Source organism: Oncorhynchus nerka, linkage group LG24 (assembly GCF_034236695.1).
Source record: "Oncorhynchus nerka isolate Pitt River linkage group LG24, Oner_Uvic_2.0, whole genome shotgun sequence".
Lineage (NCBI taxonomy): Eukaryota > Metazoa > Chordata > Actinopteri > Salmoniformes > Salmonidae > Oncorhynchus > Oncorhynchus nerka.
Window position 1 is genome coordinate 82,033,011 of NC_088419.1, and position 17,162 is coordinate 82,050,172.

The following is a 17,162-nucleotide window of genomic DNA, read 5'->3' on the forward strand; positions in this document are numbered from 1 at the left end:
TCCTCTCTCCTTCCTTACCCTCACTCCCCCACCCTCTCTCTCTCTCTCTCTCTCTCCTTCCTCTCTCCCTCCTTACCCTTTCTCCCCCACCCTCTCTCTCTCTCCTTCCTCTCTCCTTCCTTACCCTTACTCCCCCACCCTCTCTCTCTCTCTCCTTCCTCTCTCCCTCCTTACCCTTACTCAACCACCCTCTCCCTCTCTCTCCTTCCTCGCTCCCTCCTTACCCTTACTCCCCCACCCTCTCCCTCTCTCTCCTTCCTCTCTCCCTCCTTACCCTTTCTCCCCCACCCTATCTCTCTCTCTCTCCCCTCTCTTTCTTTCTCTCTCTCTCTCTGAATGTATCCTAAGCCACTCTGGGATGAATTCAAGGGTGGGAATGAGTGTTCTTGGAACCTTGTGGCAATATTGTTGGAACGTTGTTAGAATGTTGTTACTTACATCATTGGGAGACACCGTCAGCACACTCCTGCTCTTCCTCATCTTCCGTGGAGTATTCCTCACTCTGTTACACAGCAGCTAGCTTCACATACACACCTGGAACAACACAATACACACACACATACGTGTTACTGTTGTAGAGTCCAAAGAGGACTTAGTTTGTGTAGTTGTTTAGTATTCTATAAAATATACATAGCAAAATAAAAACAAGATATACAGTATATATATATATATATATATATATAGTCAAAAGTTTGGACACACCTACTCATTCTTTATTTTTTACTATTTTCTATACTGTAGAATAATAGTGAAGACATCAAAACTATGAAATAACACATACGGAATAATGCAGTAAGCAAAAAAGTGTTAAAGAAATCAAAATATATTTTATATTTGAGATTCTTCAAAGTAGCCACCCTTTGCCTTGATGACAGCTTTGCACTCTTGGCATTCGCTCAACCAGCTTCACCTGGAATGCTGGTCCAACAGTGAGAGGACAGTGAGAGGAAAGTGAGAGGACAGTGAGAGGACAGTGAGAGGACAGTACGAGGACAGTGTGAGGACAATCCTAGGTCTTCACTCTCCCATCGCACTCAAATCAAATGTTATTTGTCGTGCTTCATAAACAACAGGTATAGACTAACTCTAGCCCTACGCCAGATGATGTGTGTGAGGGAACAGGGTCACGCAAGGTCAGCAAAGCACACCAAAAGTAAGAAACAGAGGAAAAAAGTGGTCAGATGAGGCAGATGCTAAGCTATCGGACTGTTTTGCTAGAACAGACTGGAATATGTTCCGTGATTCTTCCGTTGGCATTGAAGAGTACACCACATCAGTCACTGGCCTCATCAATAAGTGCATTGATGACGTCATCCCCACAGTGACCGTGCGTACATACCCCAACGAGAAACCCATGGATTACAGGCAGCATCCGCACTGAGCTAAAGGGTAGAGCTGCTTCTTTCAAAGAGTTGGACTCTAACCCGGAAGATTATAAGAAATCACGCTGTCCCCTCCAACGAACCATCAAACAGGCAAAACGTCAATACAGGACTAAGATTGAATCGTACTACACCGGCTCTGACACTCGTCGGATGTGGCAGAGCTTGCTAACTATTACAGACTACAAAGGGAAGCACAGCCACAAGCTGCCCAGTGACATGAGCCTACCAGATGAGCTAAATTACTTCTATGCTCGCTTAGAGCTCGGGGCGGCAGGGTAGCCTAGTGGTTAGAGCGTTGGACTAGTAACCGGAAGATTGCAAATTCAAACCCCCGAGCTGACAAGGTACAAATCTGTCGTTCTGCCCCTGAACAGGCAGTTAACCCACTAGGCCGTCATTGAAAATAAGAATTTGTTCTTAACTGACTTGCCTGGTTAAATAAAAGTAAAATAAAAATAAAAAGAGGCAAGTAACACTGAAACATGCATGAGACCATCAGCTGTTCCGGACGACTGTGTGATCACGCACTTCGCAGCCGATGTAAGTAAGACCTTTAAACAGGTCAACATTCACAAGGTCGCAGGGCCAGATGGATTACCAGAACATGCACTCTGACCAACTGACAAGTGTCTTCACTGACATTTTCAATCTCTCCCATGTTTTAAGCAGACCACCAAAGTCCCTGTGCCCAAGAATACTAATAATAATGTAACCTGCCTAAATGACTACCGACCCGTAGCACACACGTCTGTATGAAGTGCTTCGAAAGGCTGTTCATCGCTCACATCAACACCATTATCCCAGGAGCCCTAGACCCACTCCAATTTGCATACCGCCCCAACAGATACACAGATGATGTAATCTATATTGCACTCCACACTGCCCTTTCCCACCTGGACAAAAGGAACACCTATGTGAGAATGCTATTCATTGACCACAGCTCAGCGTTCAACACCATAGTGCCCTTAAAGCTCATCATTAAGCTAAGGACCCTGGGAATAAACACCTCCATCTGCAACTGGATCCTGGACTTCCTGACGGTTCGCCCCCAGGTGTTAAGGGTAGGTAACAACACATCCACCACGCTGATCCTCAACACAGGGGCCCCTCAGGGGTGCGTGATCAGTCCCCTCCTGTACTCCATGTTCACTCATGACTGCATGGCCAGGCACGACTCCAACACCATCATTAAGTTTGATGAGACTGCCTACAGGGAGGTCAGAGACCTGGCCGTGTGGTGCCAGGACAACAACCTCTCCCTCAATGTGATCAAGACAAAGGAGATGATTGTGGACTACAGGAAAAGGAGGACCGAGCACGCCCCCATTCTCATCGACAGGGCTGTAGTGGAGCAGGTTGAGAGCTTAAAGTTCCTTAGTGTCTTCATCACCAACAAACTACCATAGTCCAAGCACACCAAGGCAGTCGTGATGAGGGCACGACAAAACCTATTCCCCCCCAGGAGACTGAAAAGATTTGGCATGGGTCCTCAGATCCTCAAAGAGTTCTACAGCTGCACCACCGAGAGCATCCATACTGGTTGCATCACTGCCTGGTATGGCAACTGTTCGGTCTTCGACTACAAGTCACTACAGGAGGTAGTGCGTACGGCCCAGTACATCACTGGGGCCAAGCTTCCTGCCATCCAGGACCTCTATACCAGGCCGGTGTCAGAGCAAGGCCCTAAAAATTGTCAAAGACCCCAGCCACCCTAGTCGTAGACTGTTCTCTCTACTACTGCACGGCAAACAGTACCGGAGTCTAGGTCTAAAAGGCTTCTCAACAGCTTCTACCCCCAAGCCATAAGACTCCTGAACAGCTAATCAAATGGCTACCCAGACTACTGGTACCCCCTGCATATAGCCTTGCTATTGTTATTTTACTGCTGCTCTAAAATTATTTTTCACCTATCTATTTCACACTTAACACATTTTTCTTAAACTGCATTGTTGGTTAAGAGGCTTGTAAGTAAGAATTTCACTGTAAGGTCTGTATTTTAAATTGACTGATTTCCTTATATGAATTGTAACTCACTAAAATATTTGAATTTGTTGCATGTTGCATTTATATTTTTGTTCAGCGTATTGTATTCGGTGCATGAGACAAATACAATTTGATTTGATTTGAAGTGACAGTTATGCTAATGATGGAAAAACCTGGGCAGTTTCAGTCAGGATCACAGTGCTGCGCGTGTCCTTACAGTTTCACTCAGTATGTGGTGTGGAGAAGCTCTGCTCTGTTCTCCTAAATGGCTCTGTGTTAGCTCTCATTTCTTCAGATCCTTTGTTTATACACTATCTTGTTCTGACTCCTGACTCAATGATCATCATCCGGTCTGTCTGTGTACTGTAACACACACAACCAGTGTGTTTCAGAGAAGAGCTGTTCAGGTTCTCCATGTAGTTTAAGATGGATGTGTGTTTATGTGTGTTTGTGCGTGTGTGTGTTTATGTGAGTGTGTGTGCGTGTGCGTGTTTATGTGTGTTTGTGTGTGTGTGTGCATGTGTTTAAGTTTGTGTTTATGTGTGCGTGTGGGTTTATGTGTGTGTTTATGTGTGCGTGTGGGTTTATGTGTGTGTTTATGTGTGCGTGTGGGTTTATGTGTGTGTTTATGTGTGCGTGTGGGTTTATGTGTGTGTTTATGTGTGCGTGTGGGTTTATGTGAGTGTTTATGTGTGTGTGTGGGTTTATGTGAGTGTTTATGTGTGTTTATGTGTGTGTGTGGGTTTATGTGTGTGTTTATGTGTGCGTGTGTGTTTATGTGTGTGTTTATGTGTGCGTGTGGGTTTATGTGTGTGTTTATGTGTGTGTGTAGGTTTATGTGTGTGTTTATCTGTGTGTGTGTGTGTTTATGTGTGTGTTTATGTGTGCATGTAGGTTTATGTGTGTGTTTATGTGTGCGTGTGGGTTTATGTGTGTGTTTATGTGTGTGTGTGGGTTTATGTGAGTGTTTATGTGTGCGTGTGTGTTTATGTGTGCGTGTAGGTTTATGTGTGTGTTTATGTGTGTGTGTGGGTTTATGTGTGTGTTTATGTGTGTGTGTGGGTTTATGTGAGTGTTTATGTGTGCGTGTGTGTTTATGTGTGTGTTTATGTGTGCGTGTGGGTTTATGTGTGTGTTTATGTGTGTGTTTATGTGTGTGTGTGTGTGTGTTTATGTGTGTGTTTATGTGTGCGTGTAGGTTTATGTGTGTGTGTGTGTGTGTGTTTATGTGTGTGTTTATGTGTGCATGTAGGTTTATGTGTGTGTTTATGTGTGCGTGTGGGTTTATGTGTGTGTTTATGTGTGTGTGTAGGTTTATGTGTGTGTTTATGTGTGTGTGTGTGTTTATGTGTGTGTTTATGTGTGTGTGTGGGTTTATGTGTGTGTTTATGTGTGCGTGTAACCGTATCATTTAAAAACACATGTTTTATTTAACCTTTATTTAACTAGTAGGCAAGTCATTTAAGAACAAATTCTTATTTACAATGACGGCCTACACTGGGCAAACCCGGACGACGCTGGGCCAATTGTGCGCCTCCCTATGGGACTCCCAATCACGGCCTCTAGCACTGAGATGCAGTGCCTTAGACTGCTGCGCAACTCGGGAGCCCATCATAACCCAGACACCACTGTTGCATGATCCTTGGTTCAAATCATAATAATAATGGGTGGTGGCCAGGCCAGGCTGCAGTGGGAGTGGTAACCCGAGGTCAGAGCTTCATTAAATCATAGGGTGGGTAGAGGGATGGACGCTCTCTGGTATGGGACAGGGGGGTTAGCTAAATCACCGGTGATGATGGAGACATCGGGGAGGCATTGGGAAACAGATCACAACATTGAGTGTTGAATGTTCATTTTTGCGAGTTCATCCTGATGTCAATAGTTTTTCTAGCTTTACAGAGCACATACCAGCACATCATTTATTTTTTATTATTTTTACATTTGACATTTTAGTCATTTAGCAGACACTCTTATCCAGAGCAACTTACATGAGCAATTAGGGTTAAATACCTTGCTCAAGGGCAAATTTACAGATTTTTTCACCTAGTCAGCTCAGAGATTTGAATCAGCAACCTTTCGGTTACTGGACCAACCTTTTAACTGCTAGGCTACCTACATTAGCTGAGATTGTTTTCAGGAACTGCATTATTGTGTTTATATATCAGACAGAGTATTGCTCTTCATGGAACCACTGCTGTAGGGCCTGGGTGGGTACATTGTTTCATCATCATTCTCATGCCTTCTCTTATGAAGCTGAAATATAGAGAGCTTTCATCGTGTAAATAACATTTCAAGTCATCCTCCCTCAACCAAGAGGGAAATATATTTTCCACCTCCCAAATTTATAACACCAAGATGCATGTTCAAATCAAATCAAATCAAATGTATTTATATTGCCCTTCTTACATCAGCTGATATATCAAAGTGCTGTACAGAAACCCAGCCTAAAACCCCAAACAGAAAGCAATGCAGGTGTAGAAGGACGGTGGCTAGGAAAAACTGCCTAGGAAGAAACCTAGAGAGGAACCAGGCTATGAGGGGTGGCCAGTCCTCTTCTGGCTGTGCCGAGCGGAGAGAGAGAGGGGGGGGGCACCCAGCAAATATGTTGAAAAGACGACTATGCCCGACTTCTAATATAACTTTGGTTTTGGTTGAAAAGACGTATTTTTCATGTCGCTGAAAAGACACCTATAAAAAGACGTTTACGGCCCGTTTCGTTTGAAAGTTGAAAATACGTATTTTTCAGGTCGTTGTTTTAACGACATGCAAAAAACATAATTTCAGTGTACTTGTAGCCTGTACACATGGACCAAGTAACTAAAAAAATAGTCACATTTTGTCAAATTAACGATCACACCACTCATTACATTACTCCAGTAATTGCACAAAACATTCAGTCAAAGAATACTACAGTTGAAGTTGGAGGTTTACATACACATAGGTTGGAGTCATTCAAACTTGTTTTTCAACCACTCCACACATTTCTTGTTAACAAACTATACATTTGCCAAGTCGGTTAGGGCATTTTTCCGACAGATTTTTCCAACAATTGTTTACAGACAGATTATTTCACGTATAATTCACTGTATCACAATTCCAGTGGGTCAGAAGTAGAGGTCGACCGATTATGATTTTTCAACGCCGATACCGATTATTGGAGGACCAAAAAAGCCGATACCGATAAATCGGACAACTTTTATTTATTTATTTGTAATAATGACAATTACAACAATACTGAATGAACACTTATTTTAACTTAATATAATATATCAATAAAATCAATTTAGCCTCAAATAAATAATGAAACATGTTCAATTTGGTTTAAATAATGCAAAAACAAAGTGTTGGAGAAGAAAGTAAAAGTGCAATATGTGCCATGTAAAAAAGGCTAACGTTTAAGTTATTTGCTCAGAACATATGAAAGCTGGTGGTTCTTTTTAACATGAGTCTTCAATTTTCCCAGGTAAGAAGTTTTAGGTTGTAGTTATTATAGGAATTATAGGACTATTTCTCTCTATACCATTTGTATTTCATATACCTTTGACTATTATAAAGTGTTATAGGCACTTTAGTATTGCTAGTGTAACAGTACAGCTCCCGCAACACACATGTTGCTTCTGGTTACCTCATGTACAGGTGCGTATAGTGTTTCTCTCCAATCATCCTGCCTCCTGAGTGGCGCAGCGGTCTAAGGCACTGCATCGTGGCTGTATAACAACCGGCCTTGATCGCGAGAGCCCATAGAGAAAGCTTTCTTCGTTAAGGTAACGAGGCCTAGAACATCCCAATCCACAAATACCGAACATCCCCATCAGTCAGTAAAAGCCTATGGGTGCTAATGGAGCCCAAGGATGTACAATGAATACACATGGACAAAATGCTAGCAGAAGTTTGCCCAAGAGCCAATCATTGATCAAGAGCGCTGGAGGGGAGTTGTTTGATTGGATGAATAGGACTTGGGAGAGGCACAGCAGCCAACCTCTCACATACTTAATGTCATGATTGGGTATGTGACATTATTTCCAGTCCAACATTGCTATTATAAAAATCATAGCAGTACAGCATTAGCCTTCCTTGCACTGTACATTAAGAGGGCCTGTTTGCTAGTATCCTGTCTAGTGATAACATAACCTCCTATCCCATACCTTACAGTATATCTCAACCCATTTAGCATAGCTGGCTAATGAAAGCAGCAGTAATGGCCTTGCACAGTTTAATTTCTCCCATGCTAATGATGCTAATGATTCAAAGTTATAGAGGGACAGCTCCCATGGTTGTGTGTGTGTGTGTGTGTGTGTGTGTGTGTGTGTGTGTGTGTGTGTGTGTGTGTGTGTGTGTGTGTGTGTGTGTGTGTGTGTGTGTGTGTGTGTGTGTGTGTGTGTGTGTGTGTGTGTGTGTGTGTGTTCGTGTGAGTGAATGGCTCAACGGCGATCAAGCGCCTCCCTGGTGAGCCAATTTAGCTTTCTTTTATAACTTATACCTCTCTGCTAGGCTATGTGCCCATAAGACTGTAACAGAGTGGGTCCTGGGTATCTGGTTCTGCTGGCTGTGATTCGCTAGGTGCTAACCACCCACTAATTATCCAAATCCAGAAAAGAGCCATTAAATTCTACAACCACCTAAAAGGAAGCGATTCCCAAACCTTCCATAACAAAGCCATCACCTACAGAGAGATGAACCTGGAGAATAGTCCCCTAAGCAAGCTGGTCCTGGGGCTCTGTTCACAAACACAAACACACCCCACAGAGCCCCAGGACAGCAGCACAATTAGACCCAATCAAATCATGAGAAAACAAAAAGATAATTACTTGACACATTGGAAAGAATTAATTTAAGAAAAAAACAGAGCAAACTAGAATGCTATTTGGCCCTAAACAGAGAGTACACAGTGGCAGAATACCTGACCACTGTGACTGACCCAAACTTAAGGAAAGCTTTGACTATGTACAGACTCAGTGAGCATAGCCTTGCTATTGAGAAAGGCCGCCGTAGGCAGACATGGCTCTCAAGAGAAGACAGGCTATGTGCACACTGGCCACAAAATGAAGTGGAAACTGAGCTGCACTTCCTAACCTCCTGTCCAATGTATGACAATATTAGAGACACATATTTCCCTCAGATTACACAGATCCACAAAGAATTTGAAAACAAACCCAATTTTGATCAACTCCCATATCTACTGGGTGAAATTCCACAGTGTGCCATCAGAGCAGCAAGATTTGTGACCTGTTGCCACAAGAAAAGGGCAACCAGTGAAGAACAAACACCATTGTAAATACAAGCCATATTTATGCTTATTTATTTTCCCTTGTGTACCCTTAACCATTTGTACATCATTGCAACACTGTATATATGTGTAATATGACATTTGTAATGTCTTTATTGTTTTGAAACTTCTGTATGTGTAATGTTTACTGTTAATTTTTATTGTTTATTTCACTTTTGTATATTATCTACCTCACTTGCTTTGGCAATGTTAACACATGTTTCCCATGCCAATAAAGCCCCTTGAATTGAATTGAATTGTAGGGGAGAAAGAGAATATAGTAAGTAAGGAGAAAGAGACTATTAGGAGAGGGAAGAGAGGAGGGGAAGACAGAAAGTCAGTAATGGAGAGAGAGAGCAAGACAGAGTGGATAGAGAGAAAATGTGAAAGAATAAAGAGTTGAGAGAGAGAAAGAGAAAGAGTGGGTCAGTGATGGAGAGAGAGCGAGAGTGAGAGCGAGAGTGTGTGAGAGAGAGAGAGAGAGAGAGAGAGAGAGAGAGAGAGAGAGAGAGAGAGAGAGATTGGGAGATGTGGTCAGTTAAAAGGTTAGATAAAGGACAGCCCATGTCCCTAAAACAGATGGCTACAGTCTGTTAAAAACATTCATCAGGCTTGTGTTAAAACCACAGGGCATATACTGAAAATATAGACTCCATTTACAAACAAGGAATTAGCATACGTTCTACAGAACACTGTCTCCCTAAGCACACTACAGCATGTGGGCAAAGTCAAACAGATTTGGAGAAGCACTTATGAAAATATTAATTTGCCGGTTTTAAAAGCCTTAGAGCTATTTCACTCACCCTCTTGACACTGATAGCTATGGTAGTGATGCTTTACAGTCTGAAATACACTCCTGACTAGAACTAGACACCGGTTGTTATAGACTGCTAGAGGAAGCAGCCAGACAGACAGTTGTGAGCAGGAACAGGTTATCACTCACCTGTTTGGCACTGATAGCTATGGTTAGTGGTCGACTAAAACGTTCCTGACTAAATCCAGATACCAGTTGCATTGAGGAAGCTGACAGACAGTTGTGATCAGGAACAGGTCATGGGGATGTTTTGATTGGATGAAGGACCTGTTTCCTCTTTACTGTCTGTTAGAGATCAGAGCTCAACCACTTCCTCTTGGTCCTCAGCTTACAGATATAGGCTCTCAATTTGACCTATATTGTCACAGCAAAAGAATCCTGCAGGAACAGGATTTTAATGTTTAGTCCATAATGTTGCTTGATCGGTGGTTAGGCTAGTAATTGGACTAAAGTAGGAGACATGAAAATTGCTATACTGTTAATATAACTGTGTGTTAGTGTGGGTTTTCAGTGAATGTATGTAAATCAGGAAGCTGCGGTGCAGGAAAATTCTCAGCAACAGAAGCGTGATCAAATTAAGATCCTACATCTGTACACTCTCATGTTCATTCTGACTGACAGCTGTTACACTTGCTGGACGTCATAGGAGTTTACTGCCATGTATACAGTCTTGTCTCAAGGCAACTGTTTGACATGAGAGCTTTCTGCTTTTATTCAGGACCAGGGTGTTCAGGACTGCCACTGTGCTCTGTCATATGGCCTGTCGTTTACTGAATACTTCACTATTACATGTTTTACTAAATAAGTTTGACTAACTAACGTGCAAAAAGTAATGCGCCTTCATTAAATTCTCTCTTCAATCCATATGGCTCTCATGTTTTCTACGAACTGGAAAACCCATATCTAGGTCTTTAGCAACACATTAAGAGGATCCTTTTCAGTGACAAGCACACATTCATTATCGGATTACGATTGGCTGCATGGGAATTATGTGTTTCATAAATGTAGATTAGTAAATTAAACGGGGCTGTCCTGGCTCTTGTACGCCGTAAGCTGTGGTGTTCAAACAACTGGCTCTTCAGGGAACAGGAACAGCAACAATGATGGTGTATGACTTTTGGTACCAGGCTGTGTGTGTGTGTGTGTGTGTGTGTGTGTGTTGTGTATGTGTGTGTGTTGTGTATGTGTGTGTGTTGTGTGTGTGTGTTGTGTATGCGTGTGTGTGTGTGTGTGTGTGTGTGTGTAGTGTGTGTGTGTGTGTGTGTGTGTGTGTGTGTGTGTGTGTGTCTGTATGCGTGTGTGTGTTGTGTATGTGTGTGTGTGTGTGTGTGTGTGTGTATGTGTGTGACAAACTGGACATCTGAGGAAGGCTAATTGGCATTAATTCTGCTTCGTTACCACCCCATTCAGCCATAAACAGGTGTTTCGACAGGCAGGACCACAGGCGTAAATAGGGAATAGTAGGGTTAGTTTAGCTTTTTAATTCAGCATCACTCTGTCAAGGGAAATATAGTAACAAAGATATCTACATATATTTCAGGGTGTGTAACATGTGTAACATTACAGTTTGGAAAACAAAAAAGTGACCTCTTGGCACAACTTTCTCCGGGTATGGGGTAAGTTGAGCCGCGGGACAGGGTGGGTTAAGCCGCCCCAAAAATGTCTGTACTGAATAAAATATTACCAGTACCTTTTTAAAACCATGTCTACATTTTTCCCCAAACACAATTCAACACAATCACAATTGCTTGTTTGTCTTTTAATAATTTAAAGCAACTTTTAACACAGGCTTAACACCTAACACACCTAGGTGTACCTTTAATTTTACACTTCAAATCAAATCAAATTTTATTTGTCACATACACATTGTTAGCAGATGTTAATGCGAGTGTAGTGAAATGCTTGTGCTTCTAGTTCCGACAATGCAGTAATAACCAACGAGTAATCTAACCTAACAATTCCACAACTACTACCTTATATACACAAGTGTAAGGGGATAAAGAATATGTACATAAAGATATATGAATGAGTGATGGTACAGAACGGCATAGGCAAGATGCAGTAGATGGTATGGAGTACAGTATATACATATGAGATTAGTAATGTAGGGTATGTAAACGAAGGGGCATAGTTTAAAGTGGCTATGTGATACATGTATTACATAAAGATGCCATAGATGATATAGAGTACAGTATATACATATACATATGAGATGAGTAATGTAGGGTATGTAAACATTATATTATATTAAGTGGCATTGTTTAAAGTGGCTAGTGACACATTTTTACAAACATTTCCATCAATTTCCATTATTAAAGTGGCTGGAGTTGAGTCAGTATGTTGGCAGCAGCCACTCAATGTTAGTGGTGGCTGTTTAACAGTCTGATGGCCTTGACATAGAAGCTGTTTTTCAGTCTCTCGGTCCCAGCTTTGATGCACCTGTACTGACCTCGCCTTCTGGATGATAGCGGGGTGAACAGGCAGTGGCTCGGGTGGTTGTTGTCCTTGATGATCTTTATGGCCTTCCTGTGACATCGGTGGTGTAGGTGTCCTGGAGGGAAGGTAGTTTGCCCCCGGTGATGCGTTGTGCAGACCTCACTACCCCTCTGGAGAGCCTTACGGTTGTGGGCGGAGCAGTTGCCGTACCAGGCGGTGATACAGCCCGACAGGACGCTCTCGATTGTGCATCTGTAGTTTGTGAGTGCTTGGAGGGTACTATGGTGTTAAATGCTGAGCTGTAGTCGATGAACAGCATTCTCACATAGGTATTCCTCTTGTCCAGATGGGTTAGTGCAGTGTGCAGTGTGGTTGCGATTGCATCGTCTGTGGACCTATTGGGGCGGTAAGCAAATTGGAGTGGGTCTAGGGTGTCAGGTAGAGTGGATGTGATATGGTCCTTGACTAGTCTCTCAAAGCACTTCATGATGACGTTAGTGAGTGCTACGGGGCGGTAGTCCTTTAGCTCAGTTACCTTAGCTTTCAAGGCCCTCTTGAAGCATGTGGGAACAGCAGACTGGGATAAGGCTTGATTGAATATGACCGTAAACACACCAGCCAGCTGGTCTGCGCATGCTCTGAGGGCGCGGCTGGGGATGCCGACTGGGCCTGCAGCCTTGCGAGGGTTGACGCGTTTAAATGTTTTACTGACGTCTGCTGCAGTGAAGGAGAGTCCGCAGGTTTTGGTAGCGGGCCGTGTCAGTGGCACTGTATTGTCCTCAAAGCGAGCAAAAAAGTTATTTAGTCTGTCTGGGAGCAAGACATCCTGGTCCGCGACGGGGCTGGTTTTCTTTTTGTAATCCGTGATTGACTGTAGACCCTGCCTCATACCTCATGTCTGAGCCGTTAAATTTGACTCAACTTTGTCTCTATACTGACGCTTAGCTTGTTTGCGGAGGGAATAGCTACACTGTTTGTAGTCGGTCATGTTTCCCGTCACCTTGCTCTGGTTAAAAGCAGTGGTTCGCGCTTTCAGTTTCGCGCGAATGCTGCCATCAATCCACGGTTCCTGGTTTGTGAATGTTTTAATCGTTGCTGTAGGTATAACATCGTCAATGCACTTTCTAATGAACTCGCTCACCGAATCAGCGTATTCGTCGTCAATGTTGTTGTTGGACGCAATGCGGAACATATCCCAATCCACATGATCGAAGCAGTCTTGAAGCATGGAATTAGATTGGTCGGACCAGCGTTGAACAGACCTGAGCGCGGGAGCTTCTTGTTTTATTTATTTTTTATTTATCCGTTATTTTATCAGGTAAGTTGACTGAGAAAACGTTCTCATTTGCAGCAATGACCTGGGGAATAGTTACAGGGGAGAGGAGGGGGATGAATGAGCCAATTGTAAACTGGGGATTATTAGGTGACCGTGATGGTTTGAGGGCCAGATTGGGAATTTAGCCAGGACACCGGGGTTAACACCCCTACTCTTACGATAAGTGCCATGGGATCTTTAATGACCTCAGAGAGTCAGGACACCCGTTTAACGTCCCATCCGAAAGACAGTCTCTGTCTGTAGGCTGGAAGCAACAAAATGGAGTCGTGGTCAGCTTTTCCGAAAGGAGGGCGGGGGAGGGCCTGATATGCGTCGCGGAAGTTAGAATAACAATGATCCAGGGTTTTACCAGCCCTGGTTGCGCAATCGATATGCTGATAGAATTTAGGGAGTCTTGTTTTCAGATTAGCCTTGTTAAAATCCCCAGCTACAATGAATGAAGCCTCAGGATATGTGGTTTCCAGTTTCCATAGAGTCAAATAAAGTTAGTTCAGGGCCATTGATGTGTCTGCTTGGGGGGGAATATATACGGCTGTGATTATAATCGAAGAGAATTCTCTTGGTAGATAATGCGGTCGACATTTGATTGTGAGGAATTCTAAGTCAGGTGAACAGAAGGACTTGAGATCCTGTATGTTGTTATGATCACACCACGTCTCGGTAATCATAAGGCATACCCCCCCGCCCCTCTTCTTACCAGAAAGATGCTTGTTTCTGTCGGCGTGATGCGTGAAGAAACCAGCTGGCTGCACCGACTCCGATAGAGTCTCTCGAGTGAGCCATGTTTCCGTGAAGCAAAGAACGTTACAGTCTCTGATGTCTCTCTGGAATGCTACCCTTGCTCGGATTTCATAAACCTTGTTGTCAAGAGACTGGACATTGACGGGTAGTATGCTAGGGAGTGGTGCGTGATGTGCCCGTCTCCGGAGCCTGACCAGAAGACTGCTTCGTTTGCCCCTTTTACGGCATCGTTGTTTTGGGTCGCCGGCTGGGATCCGATCCATTGTCCTGGGTGGAAGGCAGAACACAGGGTCCGCTTCGGGAAAGTCATATTCCTGGTGAGTTGACGTTGCTCTTATATTCAGTAGTTCCTCCCGACTGTATGTAATGAAACCTTTCATGCTAGGTTTAGGACCTCATTTAGAAGCTTATAGAGACCCCAAATGATGTATAGAACTATCTTTAAATGATCTACTTTGGTTTAGATACAAGCATCATTTGACTTGATGAAAATCTGTTTTTGTTTGTGTTTTTGGGGGGGGGTGGCCATCAGCCTGTGAACATGGCCAGACTGCTATCTGAAGGCCAGCTACTGTCAGCCTGTGAACATGACCCAGACTTCCCAATATCACCACAAATGTGCACTGATACCGGAGGCTGTTCAGGCGTGATTAGGAGCAGCTTGTCAGAAAAGGCCTGACAAGTTGATTCTGGAGGTGTAGCAGCCCACTTCCAGAATCAGCCCTCTCTCTGACCTCCCTAACAACAACAATATCTGGCTTCTTCAGCATACATGAAAACACATTCTCATCTACATCAAACTAGGCTCCTCTGACAAACACACACACAAACAAATACTTTTTCAGTCCAGCTGTTAGCAGTTGATGTAATCCTTAATAACACAAACTCCAAAGCATATCAAGGGTAGAAAAATAGGTTAATTTGAGAAGGACAAATCAAGATGTTATGCTGGGAGGTAGATGTTGCGTCTCCTCTGTCCTCAGTTTTTCTCCACTGAACAAAGGAACAGGATGCCATTTATAACCCCCCAACCAAGCCTGGGGTTGACCAATCAGAAGTCCTTGCAGTAGAACTGGCCAATGGCCAAATAACAAGTATCCTGCTCCAGACTCAATGTACAGAACGTAGCACTGAGTTCAGGAGTGACATTCCACAGATTCTAAACAGATGTTGAACTGAAACCCAACTCCTATTTACAATTCCGTATTGACCATTAGTACTCTCGTTTTTAGTCCTCTCATCCTCTGCGTTGTGTATTTATCTTCAAAATATTCTTATACGGCCAAGTCTGTAATCACCTTTCATCCAAAAATCTTTCATCAATATCAAATTCAAATGAGTCCCTTGTACCCAGAAACAGAGTCACATACAGAGAAGAGCAGGGCCTCTATTATCATCTAATATTACAGATTTATCAGATGAAAACATCTGGAACATTATGTCCCTAGTGTGGTGCATCTGTCTGGAAGAAATCAAATCCTGGCCTTAATTCATTTAATGAGGGGATCATAATAATATCAGACACAAAGGCTCTGTTATGGCCTTGTTCCGTGTAGTCTGGCGTCGTGACTGACTGACCAGCCGTGCCCTGGCAGTGCCCTGTACCCAGCAACTAATGCGTTTACTGACGTTCACAAGACATCCACACCTGTGTCAAAAGTGTTACACACATGGTCACTGTTTCTCAATGGGAACCCCATTCCAATGGAATAATGCTAAGCCTTTGCTCTCTTTTCTAAGACTGCCCCTTCCTGATGATATTAAGACTGTTTCAGACAGTTAGGCTGCTTCGGAAACAGGAAATACAAACCTCAATCCAGTCAGAGTAGTGGTACAATTTCACAGGATGTTTTGTCATCGTTGTTAGTCATGCTTACCTCACAGTGGAACTATCCACACACAACCACACAACCTATAATAATAATCATGACAGCATTTGTTTCTGAGAGGAGCTTTCCAGTAGCGCAGAGAAAAATAATAGAATCATGTTGAGTTGGTTCACTACAACTGAATCAAATCAAGTATAGTCTAAAGCATTTTGAACAGTGAATGCTAAGGCAACCAAAGCATAAAGGCAGTGGGGTATAAATACACCACTGATGGTGGCTATGGACAGAGCTTAGCAGTAGAAACACATCCATGCATAAATAACATCCATGCATGAATAACATCAATATTTCTGTAAGAGTAGGACTGATTGGATCCTCTCCTGATCTGGTACGAATCCAGAGGGTGCCTTGCTTCAGCTATGTTATTGGACAAACATGTATTGTACACACACACACACACACACAGGGAGAGAGTAAGTGAGGGTGAGAGAGAGAGACAGAGAGAGAGAGAGAGAGAGAGAGAGAGAGAGAGAGAGAGAGAGAGAGAGAGAGAGAGAGAGAGAGAGAGAACCTCTAAAATCTGCATACAAAGAACCTGGGTCAAGGGCTTTAGCTTAATACACAAAGATAAATGATTTTAGTTTGAAGAGCTTATTACTTCCTTATACATGTGATTATAATACATGAATACTATAAATCCATGCTATCTGTGGAGCTGAATGTATCATTAAGAAGATATATGCCTGGAGGACACAGCCTATGTAAAACGCTTAACTGAATAACAATCACTAGCTACGATTCATTGACCTTTGGGATAAAAATCTGAAAGTACAGCTCGTTACCATAGTATTTTTCAGTATATACAAATACCAGCTAGATTTGGAATGCAGCATATAGTAAATAATCACCATAAAACTATAAAGACAGTGGTTGAGTCTCAGGACCCCTAGAAGGCTGTCTATTGGGAATGATCATGACAGACTGGTAGAGATTATGGATCAGAGATAATTAGATGTAATTCTGACCACAGTGTACTGTGAGTCCACACCACCCATGGCTACAGTACAGCTGATGTAGAGGTTAGGCCAAAGAGGGCAAACTAAAGGAACTAAGGAGCCACTGTTTTCAGAGCTGGCTCTCATGTTTTCTATACAAACATAGTGAACTGTAATCCCAATCTACCTAATCTATGAAGGGATCTGATAGAATACGTCATCTGACTGTCATCATCAACGGTCATTAACTGTCATTATCATGGAGCATCAACAGTAACTCCAACAGAAAAAGATCCTACTAGAATAGAAGCCACTGAGCTGTCCACAAAGGAAAACGGGTACAATACAATACTTCATCATGCTTTTATATTCATTGG

The 17,162-nt window shown here is 43.0% G+C and overlaps 1 protein-coding gene across 2 annotated transcripts in view; it reads right to left on the bottom strand.

The window, feature by feature from the left end:
* pde4ba (phosphodiesterase 4B, cAMP-specific a) overlaps positions 1 to 17,162 on the bottom strand; it is a 346,990-nt gene that overhangs the window by 273,867 nt on the left and 55,961 nt on the right. The window contains exons 1-2 of one of the 2 annotated variants that reach the window (XM_065009203.1): positions 9,578 to 9,686; positions 439 to 534 (exon numbers count right to left, since the gene is read on the bottom strand). In XM_065009203.1, coding sequence (XP_064865275.1) covers positions 439 to 480 — 42 coding nt within the window. In that variant the 5' untranslated portion in view covers positions 481 to 534; positions 9,578 to 9,686. Of the gene's footprint in view, positions 1 to 438; positions 535 to 9,577; positions 9,687 to 17,162 lie in introns of those variants that run through there. The other variant, XM_065009204.1, reaches the window with a different exon arrangement.